The 22354-nt window shown below is 45.8% G+C and overlaps 1 protein-coding gene across 1 annotated transcript in view; it reads right to left on the minus strand.

Moving 5' to 3' along the window:
• LOC132832876 (dynein axonemal heavy chain 6-like) overlaps positions 1-22354 on the minus strand; it is a 670564-nt gene that overhangs the window by 326392 nt on the left and 321818 nt on the right. The window contains exon 41 of the mRNA XM_060851082.1: positions 2486-2618. Coding sequence (XP_060707065.1) covers positions 2486-2618 — 133 coding nt within the window. The remainder of the gene's footprint in view (positions 1-2485; positions 2619-22354) is intronic.

Raw genomic sequence — 22354 nt, forward strand, 5'->3', positions numbered from 1 at the left:
TGACAGTGCGGCACTCCCTCAGCACTGACCCTCCGACAGTGCGGCACTCCCTCAGCACTGACCCTCCGACAGTGCGGCACTCCCTCAGCACTGACCCTCCGACAGTGCGGCACTCCCTCAGCACTGACCCTCCGACAGTGCGGCACTCCCTCAGCACTGACCCTCTGACAGTGCGGCACTCCCTCAGCACTGACCCTCCGACAGTGCGGCACTCCCTCAGCACTGACCCTCCGACAGTGCGGCACTCCCTCAGCACTGACCCTCCGACAGTGCGGCACTCCCTCAGCACTGACCCTTCGGCGTGTGGCATTCCCTCAGTACTGACCTTCTGACAGTGCCGCACTCCCTCAGTACTGACCCTCGCACAGTGCAGTACTCCCTCAGCACTGACCCTCCGACAGTGCGGCACTCCCTCAGCACTGACCCTCCGACAGTGCGGCACTCCCTCAGCACTGACCCTCCGACAGTGCGGCACTCCCTCAGCACTGACCCTCCGACAGTGCGGCACTCCCTCTGCACTGACCCTCCGACAGTGCGGCACTCCCTCTGCACTGTCTCTCTTTCTCTTGCTCCCCACTCTCCCATCACCTTTCTCCTCTCCTCTTCCCCCTTTGCTACCCTTCTCCCCTGTTTTCCATTTTGCCCCTGCTTCACCCATCCCCCACATCCCCCACATATTTTGTCGCATAGCACTGGCTTCAGCTTTGGTCATTCACAGCTCCTAATCTCCCTATAATCTCCCTCTCCATGCACTGTCATTATCACCTCTTTGCTTCTGGAGCCATGATTCACCTTCTCTCAATTCCTGATGAAGGGCTTATGCCCGAAACGTTGAATTTCCTGTTCCTCGGATGCTGCCCGACCTGCTGCGCTTTTCCAGCAACACATTTTCAGCTCACCTTCTCTCAGCCTTTTATAAATACCTCCCTATTTCTCCCTTTATTTAGCTTTGACAAAGGGTCAGTTAGACTTGAAACATCAGCTCTTTTCTCTCCTTACAAAAGCTGCCAGACCTGCTGAGATTTTCCAGCATTTTCTCTTCACTATCCTATTTACCTGTGACTCTTCTTTCAAGGAGCTAAGAACCTGCACTCCAAGGTCTCTTTGTTCAGCAACACTCGCCAGGACTCTGAGGGAGTGCCGCACTGTCGGAGGGTCCATACTGAGGAAGTAACGCACTGTCGGAGGGTCAGTACTGAGGGAGCGCTGCATTATCAGAGGGTCAGTGCTGAGTGGGTCACAGCAATGTACAGCATGGAAACAGACCCTTAGGTCCAACCCTCCCATGCTGACCAGATATCCCAACCCAATCTAGTCCCTTCTGCGAGCACCCGGCCCATAGGAGAAAGTGAGATGCTGAGACCAGATTTGAAAAGTGTGACGGTGGAAAAGTGCAGCAGGCCAGGCAGCATCCGAGGAGCAGGAGAATCCTATTCATATACCCATCCAGATGCCTCTTAAATGTTGCAATTGTACCAGCCTCCACCACTTCCTCTGGCAGCTCATTCTATACATGCACCACCCTCTGAGTGAAAATGTTGCCCTTTAGGTCTCTTTTATATTTTTCCCCTTAAACCTGTGCCCTCTAGTTCTGGACTCCCTGACCCCAGGGAAAAGACTTTGTCTATTTATCCTATCCATGATTTTGTAAACCTCTATAATGTCACCCCTCATCCTCCGACGCTCCAGGGAAAACAGCCCCAGCCTGTTCAGCCTCTCCCTGTAGCTCAAATCCTCCAACCCTGGCAACATCCTTGTAAATCTTTTCTAAACCCTTTCAAGTTTCACAACAGCTTTCCAATAGGAAGGAGACCAGAACTGCAAGTAATATTTCAACAGTGGCCTAACCAATGTCCTGTGCAGTCGCAACATGGCCTCCCAACTCCTGTACTCAATACTCTGACCGATAAAGAAAAACATACCAAATGCCTTCTTCACCTCTTTGCTTCTGTCTTGAAAAGAGACAGTGCGGCACTCCCTCAGCGCTGACCCTCTGACGGTGCGGCACTCCCTCAGCACTGACTCTCTGACAGTACGGCACTCCCTCAGTTACTGACCCTCTGTGTGGCATTCCCCTAACCATCCCACAGAAGAGCCAATTGCTTCCTTCTCGTGCATGTATGGAAGTTATGAGGGAGTATTGCACTGTCAGGGGTCAGTACTGAGGGAGTGCCGCACTGTCAGAGGGTCAGTACTGAGGGAGTGCCGCACTGTCAGAGGGTCAGTACTGAGGGAGTGCCGCACCGTCAGACTGCCAGTACTGAGGAGTGCTGCACTGTCAAAGGAACAGTACTGAGGGAGTGCTGTACTGTCAGAGGGTCAGTACTGAGGAGTGCTGCACCATAGTAACTTGACCACTTGCTAACAAGGGTCACATGATTCCTATGAATCAATTAAATGTCTCAACAGGGAATGGATGGACGATGTAGCTGATCCACCACCTCATTATGAACGGCAGCGTTGCCTGTGGTCAATGCCAGCTCACCTCTCATGTTTCATCTCGTTGTAAAGGAAGATGTTCCCAAGGATAGTCTTTTTTTGGATCAGTGAACCTTTGGGTTTCTGAAGCTTTGAAAGCATTTCCTCAATGAGAGCAGATTTGCCAACCCCAGATTCACCTGCAGAAAGGAAAGACAATCAAAAGGCAGGCATAAAATCCCAACAAGGTTCACAAGTGTATATTTCTGATGGTGAGCTGGATTCCTGGGTCTGATCCTTCAATATCCTACCAGGACATGTCTTTTCACTTTGGGAAGAAGTTGATCCCTTGCTTTTTGGGAATGGATGAGGAAACATATCACAGGCTGTGATTTTAAACTCACGGAACAGCCTTATGATTTTGACCTGAAATAATTTGACGATTATTACCTTGGTCAGGTCATGGGGGAAGTGAGATAATCTATGTTCAGGAATAGATACTGGAAGATTAGGCCTACAACTGAAAGTGTGAGAGGAAGATGATCTGCCGTAACGTTCTCCGATGCGCCTTTCCAGAAGGGGAAGATCGTATGAGGAAAGGCTGAGGCACTTGGGGCTGTTCTCATTGGAGAAGAGAAGGTTTAGGGGAGATCTGATAGAAGTGTATAAGATGATTAGGAGTTTAGATAGGGTAGATACTAAGAACCTTTTACCGCTAATGGAGTCAGGTGTTACTAGGGGACATAGCTTTAAATTAAGGGGTGGTAGGTATAGGACAGATGTTAGGGGTAGATTCTTCACACAGCGGGTTGTGAGTTCATGGAATGCCCTGCCCGTATCAGTGGTGAACTCTCCTTCTTTATGTTCATTTAAGCGGGCATTGGATAGGCATTTGGAAGTTATTGGGCTAGTATAGGTTAGGTAGGACTCGGTCGGCGCAACATCGAGGGCCGAAGGGCCTGTACTGCGCTGTATCCTTCTATGTTCTATATGTTCTATAAGGTAATGAGAACTCTTTGAGCAGGACTCAAGGCAGTAAAGGTTGAGCCACCTCCAGTATGTCCAGGTTCAGGTCCAGGTCCAGGGCTTTGGGCATTGCTAAGTCATGGGGGGGACAAGAAGCTGTAGCTTCACAGGACACCTGCTTTTCTGATGAGGTCAATGGACCTGCATTTCTCTCTCCTTCTCTTTCTCTTTCAATTCAAGTGTTTCATGTTTGCTGAATCAGAGCTATTTTTCATGGTGACATATCAATTTTAGATTTCCCCTCTTTTAACTCGAAATGCTGGGTAAGCCCTTCAACCTTATCAAAACCTGTTAAGGACCTGGTTTTTATTTCTACCTCTAATTTGTCCATTAATTCTTTCAGTGTAGCTTACTCAGCATTTTAAATAATCCACTGTTCCATCTCCTACTCCTGGGACTGTCTCAGCCACAGTCAAAGCCATTTGGGCAGGTCCAATCTGTGTAACATACTTCACCACAACTCTCCTGGTTTGGCCTCCCAGAACCATCATGTACGGTTTCTTTGAGATTTAGTGATTTATTTCAATAGATTTTCATCTTGCATAGAAACACAAAAACATAGGAAGTATGAGCAGGAGCAGGCCATTTGGCCCTTCAAGCCTGTTCAATACACATGGTCATGATCATCCAGGTCAATATCCTGCTCCCACCTTATCCCCATACCCTTTGATCCCTCTAGCCCTAAGACTGTGGAACTATAGACTGATGAGTCTGACATCAGTGATAAGTAAGTTACTGGAGGGAATCTAATCTCATCTAATCCTGAGGGCCAGGATTACATTAGATTCCCTACAGTCTGGAAACAGGCCCTTCGGCTCAACAAGTCCACACTGACCCTCTGAAGAGTAACCCACTTCCCTCTGACTAATGCACCAAACACAATTTAGCATGGCCAATTCACCTGGCCTGCACATCTTTGGATGGACACCAACACAGACACAGGGAGAATGTGCAAACTCCACACAGACATTTGCCCGAGGCTGGAATTGAACCTGGGTCCCTGGCACTGTGAGGCAGCAGTGCTAACCGCTGAGCCACTGTGCCACCCCACAAGCGGGAGAGTGGGGGGCATGTATTTGGTGTACGATTTGTATACAATTTATATGTATTTGGAAAGCATGGACTGATTACGGATGGTCAGCATGGCTTTGTGCCTGGTCTCACTAACTTGATTGAGTTGTGAAAGAATTGAGTTGTCCTTTGAAGAGATGTCAAAGGAGATTGAGGGCAGAGTGGCAGACTTTGTCTATATAGACTTCACCAGGGTGTTTGACAAGGTTCTGCATGGTACACTGATTATCAAGGTTAGATCACATGGAATTTAGGGAAAGCTAGCCATTTGGATACAAAACTGAATCAAAGATGGGAGACAGAGTGTGCTGATGGAGGGTTTCTTTTCAGGCTGGAGGCCTGTGACCAGTGGTGTGATCGGTGCTGAGTACATTGCTTTTCATCATTTATAGAAATGATTTGGATGTTAATAAATGAGGAAGGAGCTCTTGAGAAGATATGTAGCTCGGGTTGTGGATGAAGTAATGGATTTGTTTGCCAAGCTGGTGTGTTTGCCTGGAAAGGTTTTGTTGCCTCATTAGGTGACAATATCAGTGTGTCTTTGGTAAGGTGTTGGTGCTCTGTCCTGCCTGGTATTTATATGTCTCTGTGTTGGTTGGTACTTCCAGTTCTGTATCTGACTAGTTTAGTAAATTTGCAGATGACACCAAAATTGGAGGTGTATTGGACAGTGAAGAAGGTTACTTCAGAGTACAACAGAATCTTGATTGGATGGACCAATGGACCAAGGAATGGTAGATGGAGTTTAATTCAGATAAATGTGAGCAAATGCAATTCGTTAAGGCAAACCAGGAGAGGACTTATACAAGGAAAGTGAGGAAGTGAGATGCTAGAGATCAGAGTCGAAAAATGTGGTGCTGGAAAAGGACAGCAAGTCAGGCAGCATCCAAGGAGCTGGAGAATCGATGTTTCAGGAATAAGCCCTTCATCAGGAATGTGAGGGCTGGGTAGGGGCTGGGGGGAAGGTAGCTGGGAATGTGATAGGTAGATGCAGGTGGGTGGGGTAATGGTGATAGATTGGAGAGGAGGGTGGAGCGGATAGGTGGGAAGGAAGATGGACAGGTAGGACAGTTCAAGTGGGCAGTACCAGGTTGGAGGGTTGGCTCTGGGATGAGGTGGGGGGAGTGGAGATGTCATATTGATGCCGCAAGTCTTCCACCTTGGGACCCTCCAACCACGTGGCATCAAAGTTGGCTTCACCAATTTCCTTATCGTCCCTCCCCCCACTTCACCCCAGATCCAACCCTCCAACTCAGCATCGCCCACTTGAGCTGTCCCACCTGCCCACCTTCCTTCTGATATGCTCCACCCTCTCCTCCAACCTATCACCATCATCTCCCACCTTCAGTTACCTATCATCTTCCTAGCTACCTTCCCCCCCAACCCCATCCACACCCTCTTATTTATCTCTCAGCTCCCCTATGCCCACACATTCCTGATGAAGGGCTTATGCCAGATATGTTGACTCCCCTGCTCCTCGGATGCTGCCTGACCCGCTGTGCTTTTCCACTGTATCACACTGTTCAACCCAGGACTTATAAACAAAATGGTGTGGTCCTGGGAAGTGTTGCTGAACAAAAAGACCTTGGGGGGTGCAGGTTCATAGTTCCTGTCGCAGGTGGGCAGGGTGTGATAAAGGCGTTTGGTATGCTTTCCTTCATTGGTCCGTACATTGAGTATAGGAATTGGGAAGTCATGTTGCAGCTATACAGGTCATTGGTAAGGCCAATTTTAGAATACTACATTCTGAAATACTCCACAAAGGCTGGTATCCCATCACCAAGTCACCTTTTATTTACACATGCATGGTACATGTCATTGATCCAGCTCAGAGTGAGCAAAACCCCTCACACTCCTGTTTATATCAATCAGCCAGGACTCCCTGACCAGCCCAGGTTAACAGCCTCAATGAGAGAACTCATATTCTGATGTCCATCTGGCTGACTGTGCTTCAATCACTCCACATTCAATTCGGGTCTCCCTGCTATAAGAAAGATGTTATGAAACCCAAAAGGGTTCAGAAAAGATTTGCAAGAATTAGATTAGATTCCCTACAGTGTGGAAACAGGCCCTTTGGCCCAACAAGTCCACATCGACCTTCTGAAGAGCTACCCACCCAGACCCATTCCCCTGACTAATGCACCTAACACTATGGGCAATTTAGCATAGCTAATTCACATGACCTGCACACCTTTGGACAGTAGGAGGAAACTGGAGCACACCCATGCAGACACAGGGAGAATGAGTAAACTCCACACAGACAGTTGCCTGAGGCAGGAATTGAACCTGGGTCCCTCGTGTTGTGAGGCAGCAGTGCTAACCGCTGAGCCACCGTGCCGCCTTCAAATGATGTTGTCATGATTGGAGGATTTGAGCTATAGGAAGAGGCTGAATAGGGTGGGGGCTGAGGGGTCACCTGATAGGGGCTTATAAAATCATGTCGGGCAAGAATATGGTAAATAGGCAAGGTCCTTTTCCCAAGGTGGGGGAGTCCACAACTAGAGGGTAAAGGCTTAAACTGAGAAGGGAAAGATATAAAAGTGACCTAAGCGGCAACGTTTTCATGCAGAGGGTGGTGCATGAATGGAATGAGCTGCTAGAGGAAGTGGTGGAGGCTGGAACAATTACACCATTTCAAAGGCATCTGGATGGGTATATGAAGAGGAAGGGTTCAGAGGGAGATGGGCCAACTGCTGGCAAATGGGACTGGATGAGATTAGGATATCTGGTCAGCATGGATGAGTTGGACCCAAGGGTCTGTTTGTGAGCTGTACAGCTCTATGACTGTATCACTCTCAAACTATATTGGTCTCTCTCTAGAACACATTTGGGTGGTACAGGGTTCGATAAGATCACTATTCATAATCTCAGTCTGACATGGCCTGCTCCATCCCCTTTGACTGTGAGCCCTGGTTCTGGACTCGCTGGTCATCACAAACATCCTCCCTGCATTTCCCCTGTCTCATCCAGTTAGAATTTTATCGGTTTCTTCTAGATTCTTCTAATTCCCTCATTCTTCTAAACTCCAGTGCTGCTCATCCACCCTGCCCTCCCAGGAATCAGTCTGGTAGCCCTTCACTGCTCTCCCTCCATCACCACAACATCCTTCCTCAGATAAGGAGACCAAACCTGTCCACAATACTCCAGGTGTGGTCTCCCCAAGGCCCTGTATAATTGCAGCAAGACCTCCCTGCTCCTGGACTCGAACCCTCTCACTATGAAGGCCCACATCCCATTTCCCTTCCTCACTGCCTGCTGTACCTGCACGCTTTCTTTCAGAGGCTGGGGTACAAGGACACCCAGGTGCTATTACCCCTGTCCCTTTCCCAATCTGTCCCCATTCAGATCACCATCTGCCTTCCTGACCCTTACCCCCACCCCACCTCACATTTATCCACATTATACTGCATCTGCCATGTAGTTCCCCATTCCCTCAGCCAGTCCAATTCCCACTGAGACATCTCTGCATGCTTCCCACAGCTCACCCTCCCAGCCAGCTTCATGTTGTCTGCAAACCTGGAGAGATTACATTTAGTTCCCCATCTACATGATTATTGCATACAGAACATAGAACAATTCAGAGCTGTTCAGGCCCTTCAGCCCTCGATGTTGCTTTGCTCTGCAGAACCAACCTGAAGCCCATCTATCCTACACTATTCCATTCTTGTCGATCATATGTCTATCTGATGCCCATTTAAACACCCTTACAGTTGGTGAGTCTACTACTGTTGCAGGCAGTGCATTCCACGCCCCCTACCATTCTCTGAGTAAAGAAACTACCTCTGATATCTGTCCGACATCTATCACCCCTCAATTTACAGTTATGCCCCCTTGTGCTAGCCATTGTCATCTGAGGAAAAAGACTTTCACTGTCCACTCTATCTAACCTTCACCCTAATCTTATGTCTCAATTAAGTCGCCTCTCAACCTTCTTCTCTCGAACGAAAATAGCTTCAAGTCCCTCAGCCTTTCCTCTTAAGACCTTCCCTCTATACCAGGCAACATCCCAGTAAATCTCTTCTGAATCCTTTCCAAAGCTTCCATATCCTTCCAATAATGTAATGACCAGAACTGTATGCAATACTCCAACTGCGGCCAATTTTGTACAATTGCAGCATGATCTCATAGTTCCAAAATTCAATCCCTCTACCAATAAAAGCTAACACACCAGATGCCTTCTTAACAGCCCTATCAACCTGGGTGGCAACCTTCAAGGATCTATGCACATGGACACCGAGATCTCTCTGCTCATCTACATGACCAAGAATCTCACCATTAGCCCAGTACTCCAAACTCCTGTTAATCTTTCCAAAGTGACAAAGTAAATCACCTCACATTTTTCTGCATTAAACACCATTTGCCACCTCTCAGCCCAGCTCTGCAGCTTATCTATGTCTCTCTATAACCTACAACATCCTTTGCCACTATCCACAACTCTAACGACCTTAGCGTCATCCACAAATTTACTAATCCATCCTTCTATGCCCTCATACAGGTCATTTATAAAAATGACAAACAACAGCGGACCCAAAATAGATTTTTCTGGTACCCCACTAGTAACTGAACTCCAGGATGAATATTTCCCATCAACCACCACCCTCTGTCTTCTTTCAGCTCGCCAATTTCTGATCCAAGCCGCTAAATCACCCTCAATCCCATGCCTCTGTATTTTGTACAATAGCCTACCAAGGGGAACCTTATTAAATGCCTTACTGAAATCCATATACACCACATCAACTGCTTTACCCTCATCCACCTGTTTGGTCACCTTCTCAAAGAACTAAATAAGGTTGTGAGGCACGACCTACCCTTCACAAAACTGTGTTGAGTATTCCTAATCAACTTATTCCTTTCTAGATCATTATAAATCCTGACTCTTATAACCTTTTCCAACACTTTACCCATAATGGGCAGCATGGAGGCTCAGTGGTCAGCACTGCTACCTCATAGCGCCAGAGACCCGGGTTCAATTCCCGCCTCGGGCGACTGACTGTGTGGAGTTTGCACATTCTCCACGTGTCTGCGTGGGTTTCCTCCGGGTGCTCCGGTTTCCTCCCACAATCCAAAAATGTGCAGATCAGGTGAATTGGCCATGCTAAATTGCCCATAGTGTTAGGTGCAGGGGTAAACACACGGGAATGGATCTGGGTGGGTGCGTGTTGGTGTGGACGTGTTGGGCCGAAGGGCCTGTTTCCACACTGTAAGTAATCTAATCTAATAACCGAAGTAAGGCCAATCTGATCAAGATCTTGTTTTTATTTCTGGCCAATTTGTAGGCCCCTTCTTTAAATTTTATGCTATTCCTAATTCCCTGATTTACGATACCAACTCAAGATTAATACCAGACTCATCAGATTCCAGAGTGAAACCTGGCTTAATACACATCAGATTTATGATTGTAATTCGGTTGCTCTGGAAGTCAGTTACTGAATGTACTGGCATGCAGCTCTCAGTGTACTTTTCAAAATAGAACATACATTTATAGAATCATAGAGATATACAGCATGGAAACTGACCCTTCAGTCCAATCCATCCATCCATCAATAATACCAGGGTAGTCTCTACTCCCTTTCTTGAACAAGGGAACAACATTTGCTATCTTCCAGTCTTCTGGCACTATTCCTATGGACAATGCCGACATAAAGATCAAAGCCAAAGGCTCAGCAATCTCCTCCCTGGCTTCCCAGAGAATCTTAGGATAAATCCCACTCGGACCAGGGGACTTATCTATTTTTTACACTTTCCAGAATTGCTAACACTTTCTCCTTATGCACTTCAATCCCACCTAGTCTAGTCGCCTGTTTCTCCGTGTTCTCCTCGACATTGTTTTTTTCTAGTGTGAATAATGACGGAAAGCATTCACTTAGCACTTTCCCTGGCTTCTCTGACACCACGCACAACGTCCCACTATTATCCTTGATTGGCCCTAATCTTACTCTCGGCATTCTTTTATTCCTGATATACCAATCGAAAGCCTTAGGGTTTTCCTTGATCCGATCCACCAACGATTTGTCATAGCCCCTCCTGGCTCCTCTTGGCTCTCTCTTTCCTGGCTAACCTGTAACTCTGAAGTGCCCTAACTGAGCCTTCACATCTCATCCTAACATAAGTGTCCTTCTTCCTCTTGACAAGAAATTCAACTTCCTTAGTAGACCACAGCTCCAGCACTCAACCACTTCCTCCCTGCCTGATAGGTACATACTTATCAAGCACCCGCAGTATCTGTTCCTTGAATAAACACCACATTTCTAATGTGCCCATTCCCTGCAGTTTCCTTCCCCATCCTATGCATCCTAAATCTTGCCTAATTGAATTGTAATTGCCTTCCCCCAGCTGTAATTTTTGCCCAGTGGTATATACCTATCCCTTTCCATCATTAAGGTAATCATAACCGAATTGTGGTCACTATCACCAAAGTGCTAACCACCTCCAAATCTAACACTTGGCCGGGTTCATTACCCAGTACCAAATACAATGTGGCCTCGCCCTTTGTTGACCTGTCTATATACTGTGTCTGGAAGCCCTCCTGCACACATTGGACAAAAACTGACCCATTTAAAGTGCTTGAGCTTTCGTAATCCCAGTCAGTATTTGGGAAGTGAAAGGTGCCCTAACAACTCCCCTGTCACTCTTGCTCCTATCAAATGTTGTGAATAACTGGAGTCCAAGCCATTGGCTGCCATTCAGAAAAAGACTCGTTTATTCCTACTCTTCATTTCCTGTCTGCCAATGTTTTCTATCCATTTAAATTCACTGCCCCCAATCCCACGTGCTTTAATGTTACACGCTAATCTCTCATGTGGGACCTTATCAAAAGCTTTCTGAAAATTCATGAAAACCAGGTCCACTGGCTCTCCATCATCAACCCTACTCATTACATTCTGAAAATCTCCAATAGATTTGTCCAGAATGATATCCCTTTTAGTAAATCCATGATGATTCTGTCACTGTATTCCAAGTGCTCAGTTACTGAATCTTTTAGTATGGAATCCAACATTTTTCCCACAGCTGATGTCAGGCTAACTGCTCAATAATTTTGTTTTCTCCCCACCTCCTTTTAAATAGTGCACTTACATTACCCTCAAATCTGCAGGAATTAGTCCAGAGACTGTAGAATCTTGGAAGATGAATGCCAATGCATCCACTATTTCTAAGACCCTTCCTGAAGTACTCTGGGATGTAGATTACTAGGGCCTGGGAATTTATCAGCCTTCAATCCCATTAATTTTACCAACATCATTTCCCTTCCAAACCTGATTTCCTTCAGTTCCTCCCTCTCACTAAACCCTGTATATTTCCCGACATTTCTGATCTGTTATTTGTGTGCTCCTTAGTGAAGATGTGGAACTACCTGAGGAAGGAGCAGGCGCAATATTCCAACAGTGGCCTAACCAATGTCCTGTACAGCCGCAACATGACCTCCCAACTCCTGTACTCAATACTCTGACCAATAAAGGAAAGCATACCAAACATCTACTTCACTATCCTATCTACCTGTGACTCTACTTTCAAGGAGCTATGAACCTGCACTCCAAGGTCTCTTTGTTCAGCAACACTCCCTACGGCCTTACCATTAAATGTATAAGTCATGGTAAGATTTGCTTTCCCAAAATGCAGCACCTCGCATTTATCTGTATTAAACTCCATCTGCCACTTCTGAGCCCATTGGCCCATCTGCTTAGATTACTTACAGTGTGGAAACAGGCCCTTCGGCCCAACAAGTCCACACCAACCTGCCGAAGCGCAACCCACCCATTCCCCTACATTTACCCCTTTACCTAACACTACGGGCAATTTAGCATGGCCAATTCACCTGACCTGCACATCTTTGGACTGTGGGAGGAAACCGGAGCACCTGGAGGAAATGCACGCAGACACGGGGAGAATGTGCAAACTCCACACAGTCAGTCACCTGAGTCAGGAATTGAACCCGGGTCTCAGGCGCTGTGAGGCACCAGTGCTAACCACTGTGCCACCGTGCCACCCACTAAGATCTTGTTTTTATTTCTGGCCAATTTGTAGGCCCCTTCTTTAAATTTTATGCTATCCCTAATTCCCTGATTTACGATACCAACTCAAGGTTAATACCAGACTCGTCAGATTCCAGAGTGAAACCTGGCTTAATACACATCAGATTTATGTTTGTAATTTGGTTGCTCTGGGAGTCAGTTACTGAATGTACTGGCATGCAGCTGTCAGTGTATTTTTCAAAATAGAACATACATTTATAGAATCATAGAGTCATAGAGATATACAGCATGGAAACTGACCCTTCAGTCCAACCCATCCATGCAGACCAGATACCCTAACCTGATTTAGTCCCATTTGCCAGCTCTTGGCCTATATCCCTCTAAACCCTTCCTATTTATATACAAATGCCTCTTAAATGTTGTAAGTATACCAGCCTCCAGCACTTCCTTTGGCAGCTCATTCCATACAAGCTTCACTTTCTATGTGAAAAGTTGTCCCTTAGGTCCCTTTTATATCTTTCCCCTCTCACCCTAAACCTATGCCCTCTAGTTCTGGACTCCCCGATCTCAGGGAGAAGACCTTGTCTATTTATCCTATTCATGCCCCTCATGATTTTATAAACCTCTATAAGGTCACCCCTCAGTCTCCGACGCTCAAGGGAAAACAGCCCCAGCTTATTCAACCTTTCCCTGTAGCTCAAACTCTCCAACCCTGGCAACATCCTTGGAAATCTTTTCCGAACCCTTTCAAGTCTGACTGCAACATTCCGATAGGAAGGAGACCAGAACTGCACACAATATTCCAAAGTCACAAAAGAAAATAAGACAAATCTATATATATATAAAAGCAATTTAAAAAGATCTTATCATAAACTGTAAAAAGAATAATTCAACCTTTTTCTAGCAAATCCTTAACAGATGTTAAACCTCATATAATTTGAAGTTTCTTAATCAGCTGACAAGCTCATAAGTCTTTTCTTTTGACACCTTTCTGCATATTCACCAGATGTAACTCACTTCCTGTCTCCCTAAGACCCAGCCACTCACTGACTTCTCTCACTGAATTTGAAGCAAAACTCAGGGCATCCTCCAGCCTGTTTACTTGGATTGTTGTGACAGCCTGAGACTTACTTCCAGCTCTGATGGCCTAGTGACTATCAAAGCAAACTCCCCTTCTGCGAGTTTGGATTTTTTCTTCTGAACTGAACCTGCTTCTGGCTTCTTTCTGTGGGACAAAAACATGATGATGCTCTGTCCCAGTGCTAACCAAAAAAGGTTCCCACCCATAAAAAATGTCTTTTTCAAAAGGGTGGCATGGTGGCTCAGTGGTTAGCACTGCTGCCTCACAATGTCAGGGTCCCAGGCTCGATTCCAGACTCCGGCGACTGTGTGGCTTTTGCACATTCTCTCCATGTCTGCGTGGGATAACTCCGGGTGTTCCAGTTTCCTCCCACAATCCAAAGACGTGCAGGTTAAGTGAATAATTCGTGCTGAATTGCCCACAGTGTTCAGGGATGTGTAGGTTGGGTGCATTAGTCAGCGGTCAAAGTAGGGTAGAGGATGGGTCTGGGTGGGAAACTCTGCAGAGGGTCAGTGTGGACTTGTTGGGCCAAATGGCCTGTTTGCATACTTTTGGGGTTCTGTGATTCCAAAGTCACCTTCACATAATGAAAAGCTTCTACATTTAAACTCAGGTTTCCAAATAACATGAAAATATTATGAACCTTCATCATAATGTGCAGAGTACGGTGGCTACCTCTGCATGACACTTCCCCAAGAGAGACAGTGACATGAGGGCTCTTGTACAGCAACAATATCTCCCACTGTGAGATATGAAATCATCACTAATTCCACAATCTGACTGACACGCTGGCTGTAAGCGTGGAAGGATGTGGTAAGGCCTAGTTCTGATATGCTCACACATTGCTTTTACCTTCAGTGTTCTCCATATGAATATGCAACATCACAGCTGCAACACTCAATAATAAGGTTTAAGGATGCCTGATGTATGACCTCAAGACTGACTATAAACTGTGGAGCTCCGGCACCCTGTACAGTTGCAGTAAGACTCTCCTACTCTTATAGTCCAATCCCCTCGAAACAAGGCCCAACATTCCAGTAGCCCTTCCCGATTACCTGCTGTTCCTGGGTGCTAGCTCTCTGTGTTTGTGCACAAGTTCCCCCCCCAAGTCCCTTTGTGTTGCAGCGCTCTGCAGTCTCTCTCCATTTAAATAATACTGTTCTTTTGTTCTCCCTTACAAAACAAACAACTTCACATTTTTCTTATTATACTCCATTTTACAACTTTTGCTCACTTACTTAACCTGTCATTAAAATTGGAGGTGTAGTGGACAGTGAAGAGGTTTACCTCAGATTACAACAGGATCTTGATCAGATGGGCCAATGGGTTGAGAAGTGGCAGATGGAGTTTATTTTAGATAAATCTGAGGTGCTGCATTTAGGGAAAGCAAATCTTAGCAGGACGTATATACTTAATGGTAAGGTCCTCAGGAGTGTTGCTGAACAAAGAGACCTTGGAGTACAGGTTCATAGCTCCTTGAAAGTGGAGTCGCAGGTAGATAGGATAGTGAAGAAGGCGTTTGGTATGCTTTCCTTTATTGGTCAGAGTATTGAGTACAGGAGTTGGGAGGTCATGTTGCAGCTGTACAGGACATTGGTTAGGCCACTGTTGGAATATTGTGTGCAATTCTGGTCTTCCTATTGGAAAGATGTTGTGAAAATTGAAAGGCTTCAGAAAAGATTTTCAAGGATGTTGCCAGGGGTAGGGGTGTCTAGAACTAGAGGGCATAGGTTTAGGGTGAGAGGGGAAAGATATAAAAGGGACCTAAGGGGCAATTTTTTCACTCAGAGGGTGGTGCTTATATGGAATGAGCTGCCAGAGGAAGTGGTGGAGGCTGGTACAATTGCAATGTTTAAAAGACATCTGGATGGGCATATGAATAGGAAGAGTTTGTGAATAGGAATGGATATGGGCCGGGTGCTGGCAGGTGGGACTAGATTGGGTTCGGATATCTGGTTGGCAAAGACGAGTTGGACCTAAGAGTCTGTTTCCGTGCTGTACATCTCTATGACTCTATCTCTCTGTACATGTCTGTGTCCCGATTGCAACTTGCTTTTCCACCTGTTTTTGTGTCATCTGCAGATTTGGTCACAGTGCTTTCACTTCCTATGTATTGTAAGCAATTGTGGTCCCAGCACTGATTCCTGTGGAACCCACTGGTTACAGGTCCCCAACCCACTCGCTGTTCCCTGTCACTGAGCCAATTCTCTATCCATGGCAATATATTACCTTCACAACCAAGGGCTCTTATCTATGACAACTTTTTGTGCGGTACCTTGTCTCATGCCTTCTGGAAGCCAAATATAATACATCTACTGAGTCCCCTGTATCTAACTTGGTTTAGACTTCTTTCACAAGCTCTCATAAATCATTCAGACATGATTCCCTTTCATGAAGCCATGTTGACTTTGTTTCATTTGATTACATTTTTCCAAATGTTCTGCTGTTATATCCTTAAGAATTGATTCTAATGATTTCAAACAGTCGATGTTAGGCTAACCAGCCAATAAATACCCTCTTTTTGCCTCCCTCCCTTTTTGAATTGAGGTATCACATTGGCAGTTTTCCAATCCCATCCCGGTAATCCTGTCTTCCAACCTCTTCCATCGGGCAGAAGAAACAGAAACCCGAACACGCACACACACACACGCACACCACACCAACAGATTCAAGACCAGTTTCTTCCCCACTGTTATTAGACTGCTGAATGGATGAATGGATCTCTCAAATTTCAAATCGATTGTTGACCTTGCTTTTATGTACCTCCTGCACAGTCGTAACCTTGTAGGCCTCGCTCTGACTAAGCTCCCTATGATCTGAGCTTGTTTACTATGATCTGCCTGTACTGCTCACAAAACAAAACTTTTCACTGTACTCAGGTACAAGTGACAATAATAAATCAAATCAATCCTCCAGTGCTTCTCCAGAATCTGAAGAGTTTTAGAAAATTATGACCAATGCATCCACGATCTCTGTAGCTCCCTTTTTTGGAATCCCATCATGGCCAGTGGACCGACCTGCCTTTTGCCCATTAGTTTGTTTAATATTACTTCCCCTCTGATGGTGATGATATTTAATTCCTCCCTCTTATTTTTAAATATTAATGGGATGTTCAAAAAATCTTTCATTATAAAGATTGTTAGAAAATGTCTTTTTAATTCCTCCACATTTCCCTACTCCTCATAACTATCTTCCCAGAATCATTTTCTGAGGGGCCTATATTTGCATTGATATCTCTCTTCCATGTTATATATTTAAAAAGCTCTTATTGTCAGTTTTCATATCCCTTGCTAGTTTGCCTCATGGGTTATTTTCTGCCTCTTTATTATCTTTGTAGTGCTCCTTTGCTGGATTCTGAATTTATCCCAATCTTCAGAGCTATCACTGACCTTCACCTCCTGACATGTTTTTCTATCATTATACTTACGTTAACTTCATTGGTTAGCCACAGTTGGTTAACCCCACTTTTTGAATCTTTCCTCCTCACTACGGTATACTTTTGCTGACAGTCATGAATTACCTCCTGCTTGTTTGCGTCGTCCACTTTAACTAACTCTTTCCTCATTGCATTGTAATTCCCACCCCTGCACTCAAAGCTTCAACTGCTTGTCAGAGGTGAGTGATGTTTGGAGGTTGCCACATCTTATCTCCTTGGGATGTAAAAGAGGCTGGAGATACTGGATACCACAAAGGCTATGGTCCCCAACAACATTCCTTCAATAGTACTGAACGCTTGTGCTCCAGAACATGCCATACCCCTAGCTGAACTGTTCCAGTACAGTGACAACATTAGCATCTACTCGATAATGTGGAGAATTGTCCAAGTTATGTCCTGTGCGTAAAAAGGACAAAATCAACCCGGACAATTCCCCCCACATCCGTCTGCTCTCAATCATCAGGAGAGTGATGGAAGGTGTCATCCACAGTGCCATCAAGCAGCACCTACTCAGGAACACCCAGATTGGGTTCTGTCAGGGCCACTCAACTCCTGACCAGGCTTTGGGTCCATGACCCTCCTTCAGGACAGGATGAATTAGAATCCCTACAGTGTGGGAATAGAACAAGTCTACACCAACCCTCCAAAGAGTAATCTACCCAGACCCATTCCCCTACCCTATATTTACCCCTGACTAATGCCCCGAACCCACACATCCCTGAACACTATGGGCAATTTAGCGTGGTCAATTCACCTAACTTGCGCACCTTTCGGTTGTGGGAGGAAACTGGAGTACCTGGAGGAAATCCACGCAGATACGGGGAGAATGTGCAAACTCCACACAGACAATTGCCTGAGGCTGGAACTGAACCCAGGTCCCTGGCACTGTGAGTCAGCAGTGCTAACTACTGAGTCACCGTGCCATCCTAAATGGGTCACCTGATTTGAAATGTTACCTCTGTCTTTTCTCCACATATACTGCCAGACCTGCCGAGACTCTGGAACTATTTATGTTTTGTTTGTTTCAGATCTCCAGCATCCCACAGTTCTTTGTTGTATATTATTCATTACAGCCTTGGTTCAAACATGGACAGAAGAGCTGAATTCCAGAGGGGAGGTGAGAGTGACTGCCCTTGACAACAATTCCTGATAAAGTGCTTTTGCCTGAAACGCCGATTTCCCTGCTCCTCGGATGCTGCCTGACCTGCTGTGCTTTTCCAGCACCACTCTAATCTTGCCCTTGACATCAAGGCCACTTTTGACTGAGTCTGGCATCAAGGAGCGCAGGAAACCTGGAGTCAATGGATGTCAGGAGAAAAACTGTCCACTAGCTGGATTAAGTGGAGGTAGTAGGGAAGGAAATGGAAAGTTTGCCTTTATTTTAAAGTATGGAGATGACACAAAAATGAGGAGATAACGAGGAAGAAGATCAAAGGATGCAGCAAGATTCAGAGCAGCGGGAAAGATCAACAGAGAAATGGCAGATGGGGTTTAATCTGGACAAGAGTGAGATTATATACTTTGGGAGATCAAATGCAAGAGGAAAGTACAATGTAAAGGGGAGGACCATTAGGAGCACTGATATACAGGGAGATCTTGCAAATCCATAGCTCCCTCAAAGGGGCAAGACAAGGGAAGAGAGTGATAAGAAGGTTTACATCATGCTTGCTTTCATCATTTCGAGCATTGGGTATAAAAGTTAACAAGGCATGTGGCAGCTTTATAAAACTTTAGTTTCACCATATTGTGTGCAGATCTGGCCATCATACTACAGGAAAGATGTACAGGATCATTCTACAGGAAAGATGTAGAGGATCATTCTACAGGAAGGATGTACAGGATCATTCTACAGGAAGGATGTAGAGGATCATTCTACAGGAAGGATGTAGAGGGTCATTCTACAGGAAGGATGTAGAGGGTCATTCTACAGGAAGGATGTAGAGGGTCACACTACAGGAAGGATGTAGAGGATCATACTACACGAAGGATGTAGAGGATCATACTACAGGAAGGATGTAGAGGATCATTCTCCAGGAAGGATGTAGAGGTTCATACTACACGAAGGATGTAGAGGATCATATTACAGGAAGGATGTAGAGGGTCATTCTACAGGAAGGATGTAGAGGTTCATTCTCCAGGAAGGATGTAGAGGTTCATACTACACGAAGGATGTAGAGGATCATACTACAGGAAGGATGTAGAGGGTCATTCTCCAGGAAGGATGTAGAGGTTCATTCTCCAGGAAGGATGTAGAGGTTCATTCTCCAGGAAGGATGTAGAGGTTCATTCTCCAGGAAGGATGTCGAGGATCATACTACAGGAAGGATGTCGAGGATCGTTCTACAGGAAGGATGTCGAGGATCGTTCTACAGGAAGGATGTCGAGGATCGTTCTACAGGAAGGATGTAGAGGATCATACTTCGGGAAGGATGTAGAGGATCATTTTACAGGAAGGATGTAGAGGATCACACTACAGGAAGGATGCAGAGGATCATACTTCGGGAAGGATGTAGAGGATCATACTTCGGGAAGGATGTAGAGGATCATACTACACGAAGGATGTAGAGGGTCATTCTACAGGAAGGATGTAGAGGATCATTCTACAGGAAGGATGTAGAGGATCATTCTACAGGAAGGATGTAGAGGATCATACTACACGAAGGATGTAGAGGGTCATTCTACACGAAGGATGTAGAGGGTCATTCTACACGAAGGATGTAGAGGGTCATTCTACACGAAGGATGTAGAGGGTCATTCTACAGGAAGGATGTAGAGGGTCATTCTACAGGAAGGATGGAGAGGATCATACTACACGAAGGATGTAGAGGATCATACTACAGGAAGGATGTAGAGGATCATACTTCGGGAAGGATGTAGAGGATCATTCTACAGGAAGGATGTAGAGGATCATTCTACAGGAAGGATGTAGAGGGTCATTCTACAGGAAGGATGTAGAGGGTCATTCTACAGGAAGGATGTAGAGGATCATTCTACAGGAAGGATGTCGAGGGTCATTCTACAGGAAGGATGTCGAGGGTCATTCTACAGGAAGGATGTCGAGGGTCATTCTACAGGAAGGATGTCGAGGGTCATTCTACAGGAAGGATGTCGAGGATCATTCTACAGGAAGGATGTCGAGGATCATACTACACGAAGGATGTAGAGGATCATTTTACAGGAAGGATGTAGAGGATCATACTACAGGAAAGATGTCGAGGCTTAGCACAGGGTGCAAAAGAGGCTCGTCAGGAAATTTTCCTGGATTGATGCATATTAGCTGTAAGGGGGTTGGACAAAGTTGGATTGTCTTCCCTAGAGAGTCAGGGGCAGAGGGGCGACCTGATAGATTAGATTAGATTAGATTACTTAGTGTGGAAACAGGCCCTTCAGCCCAACAAGTCCACACTGACCCGCCGAAGCGCAACCCACCCATTCCCCTACATTTACCCCTTTACCTAACACTACGGGCAATTTAGCATGGCCAATTTCACCTGATAGACCGATATAAAATTATGAGCACTTTGGATTGGACAGATAGTTGGAGTCTCTTTCAACGTGGATATGTCAAATACAAGAAGACATGGATTTAAGATGTGACGGGGAAAGTTTAAAGGCGATGTGTGAGGAAAGACTTTTATTCAGAGGGTAATAGGCACCTACAACATATTCGGCAAAAGTGAGGACTGCGGATGCTGGAAACCAGAGTCTAGATCAGAGTGGTGCTGGAAAAGCACAGCAGGTCAGGCAGCATCCAAGGAGCAGGAAAATCAATGTTTTGGGCAAAAGTCCTTCATCAGGAATGGAGGCAGGGTGCCTCCAGTAGTGAGAGATAAATGGGGGTGGGGTGGTGCAGGGGAGAAGGTAGCAAAGAGTACAATAGGTAACTGGGGGTGGGGATGGAGGTGATAGGTCAGAGGGGAGGGTGGGGGAAGGTAGCAAAGAGTGCAATGTGTGAATGGGGGTGGGGATGGAGGTGATAGGTCATTCTACAGGAAGGATGTAGAGGATCATATTACAGGAAGGATGTAGAGGATCATATTACAGGAAGGATGTAGAGGATCATATTACAGGAAGGATGTAGAGGATCATTCTACAGGAAGGATGTAGAGGATCATATTACAGGAAGGATGTCGAGGATCATATTACAGGAAGGATGTAGAGGATCATATTACAGGAAGGATGTCGAGGCTTAGCACAGGGTGCAAAAGATGCTCGTCAGGAAATTTTCCTGGATTGATGCATATTAGCTGTAAGGGGGTTGGAGTGGATAGGTGGAAAGGAAGATTGGCAGGTAGGACAGGACATGGGACGGTGCTAAACTGGAAGATTGGAACTGAAGTAAGGTGTGGGGAGAGGAAATGAGGAAACTGGTGAAGTCCACATTGATGCCCTGGGGTAAAGATGTTGCCAGGGAAGGTGGTAGAAGCAGATATGATATCAAAGTTTCAGAAGCATTTAGACAGACACATGAACAGGCAGGGAACACAGAAATACAGATGATATACAGGCAAATGGGATTAGTTGAGAATAACATGACAGTCAGCACAGGCATGGTGGGCTGAGGGGCCAGTTCCTGTTCTGTACTGCTCTCTGTTTAGTGAAATGGAAAATAAAAGTAGGTTTTTAAAACATTTTAGAAATGACTAGTCAGGCCATAGCTCGAGTATTGGGAATAGTTTTGGGCCCCTTAGCTAAGAAAAGACATACTGGCATTGGATGCAGTCCAGCGAAGGGTCACTCGGCTGATACTGACGGACGGATTGTCTTCTGAAGGCAGGTTGAGTAGATTAGGACTGTGTTCATTCAAATTAAGGACAAAAGGGTAACTCGGGAGAGAATAGGGCCCCTCAAAGATCAGCAAGGTGGCCTTTGTGTGGAGCCACAGAAAATGGGGGAGATACTAAACGAGTATTTTGCATCAGTATTTACTGTGGAAAAGGATATGGTAGATATAGAAAGTAGCGATTTAGATGGTGACATCTTGCAAAATGTCTAGATTACAGAGGAGGAAGTGCTGGATATCTTGAAACACATAAAGGAGAATAAATCCCCAGGACCTGATCAGGTGTACCCGAGAACTCTGTGGGAAGCTAGAGAAGTGATTGCTGGGCCTCTTGCTGATATATTTGTATCATCGATAGTCACAGGTGAGGTGCCAGAAGAATGGAGGTTGGCAAACATGGTATCACTGTTTAAGAAGGGTGGTAAGGACAAGCCAGGGAACTATAGACCGGTGAGCCTGACCTCGGCGGTGGGCAAGTTGTTGGAGCGATTCCTGAGGGACAGGATGTACATTTATTTGTAAAGGCAAGGACTGATTAGGGATAGTCAACATGGCTTAGTGCGTGGGAA

This window comes from Hemiscyllium ocellatum, chromosome 3, assembly GCF_020745735.1.
Source record: "Hemiscyllium ocellatum isolate sHemOce1 chromosome 3, sHemOce1.pat.X.cur, whole genome shotgun sequence".
NCBI lineage: Eukaryota > Metazoa > Chordata > Chondrichthyes > Orectolobiformes > Hemiscylliidae > Hemiscyllium > Hemiscyllium ocellatum.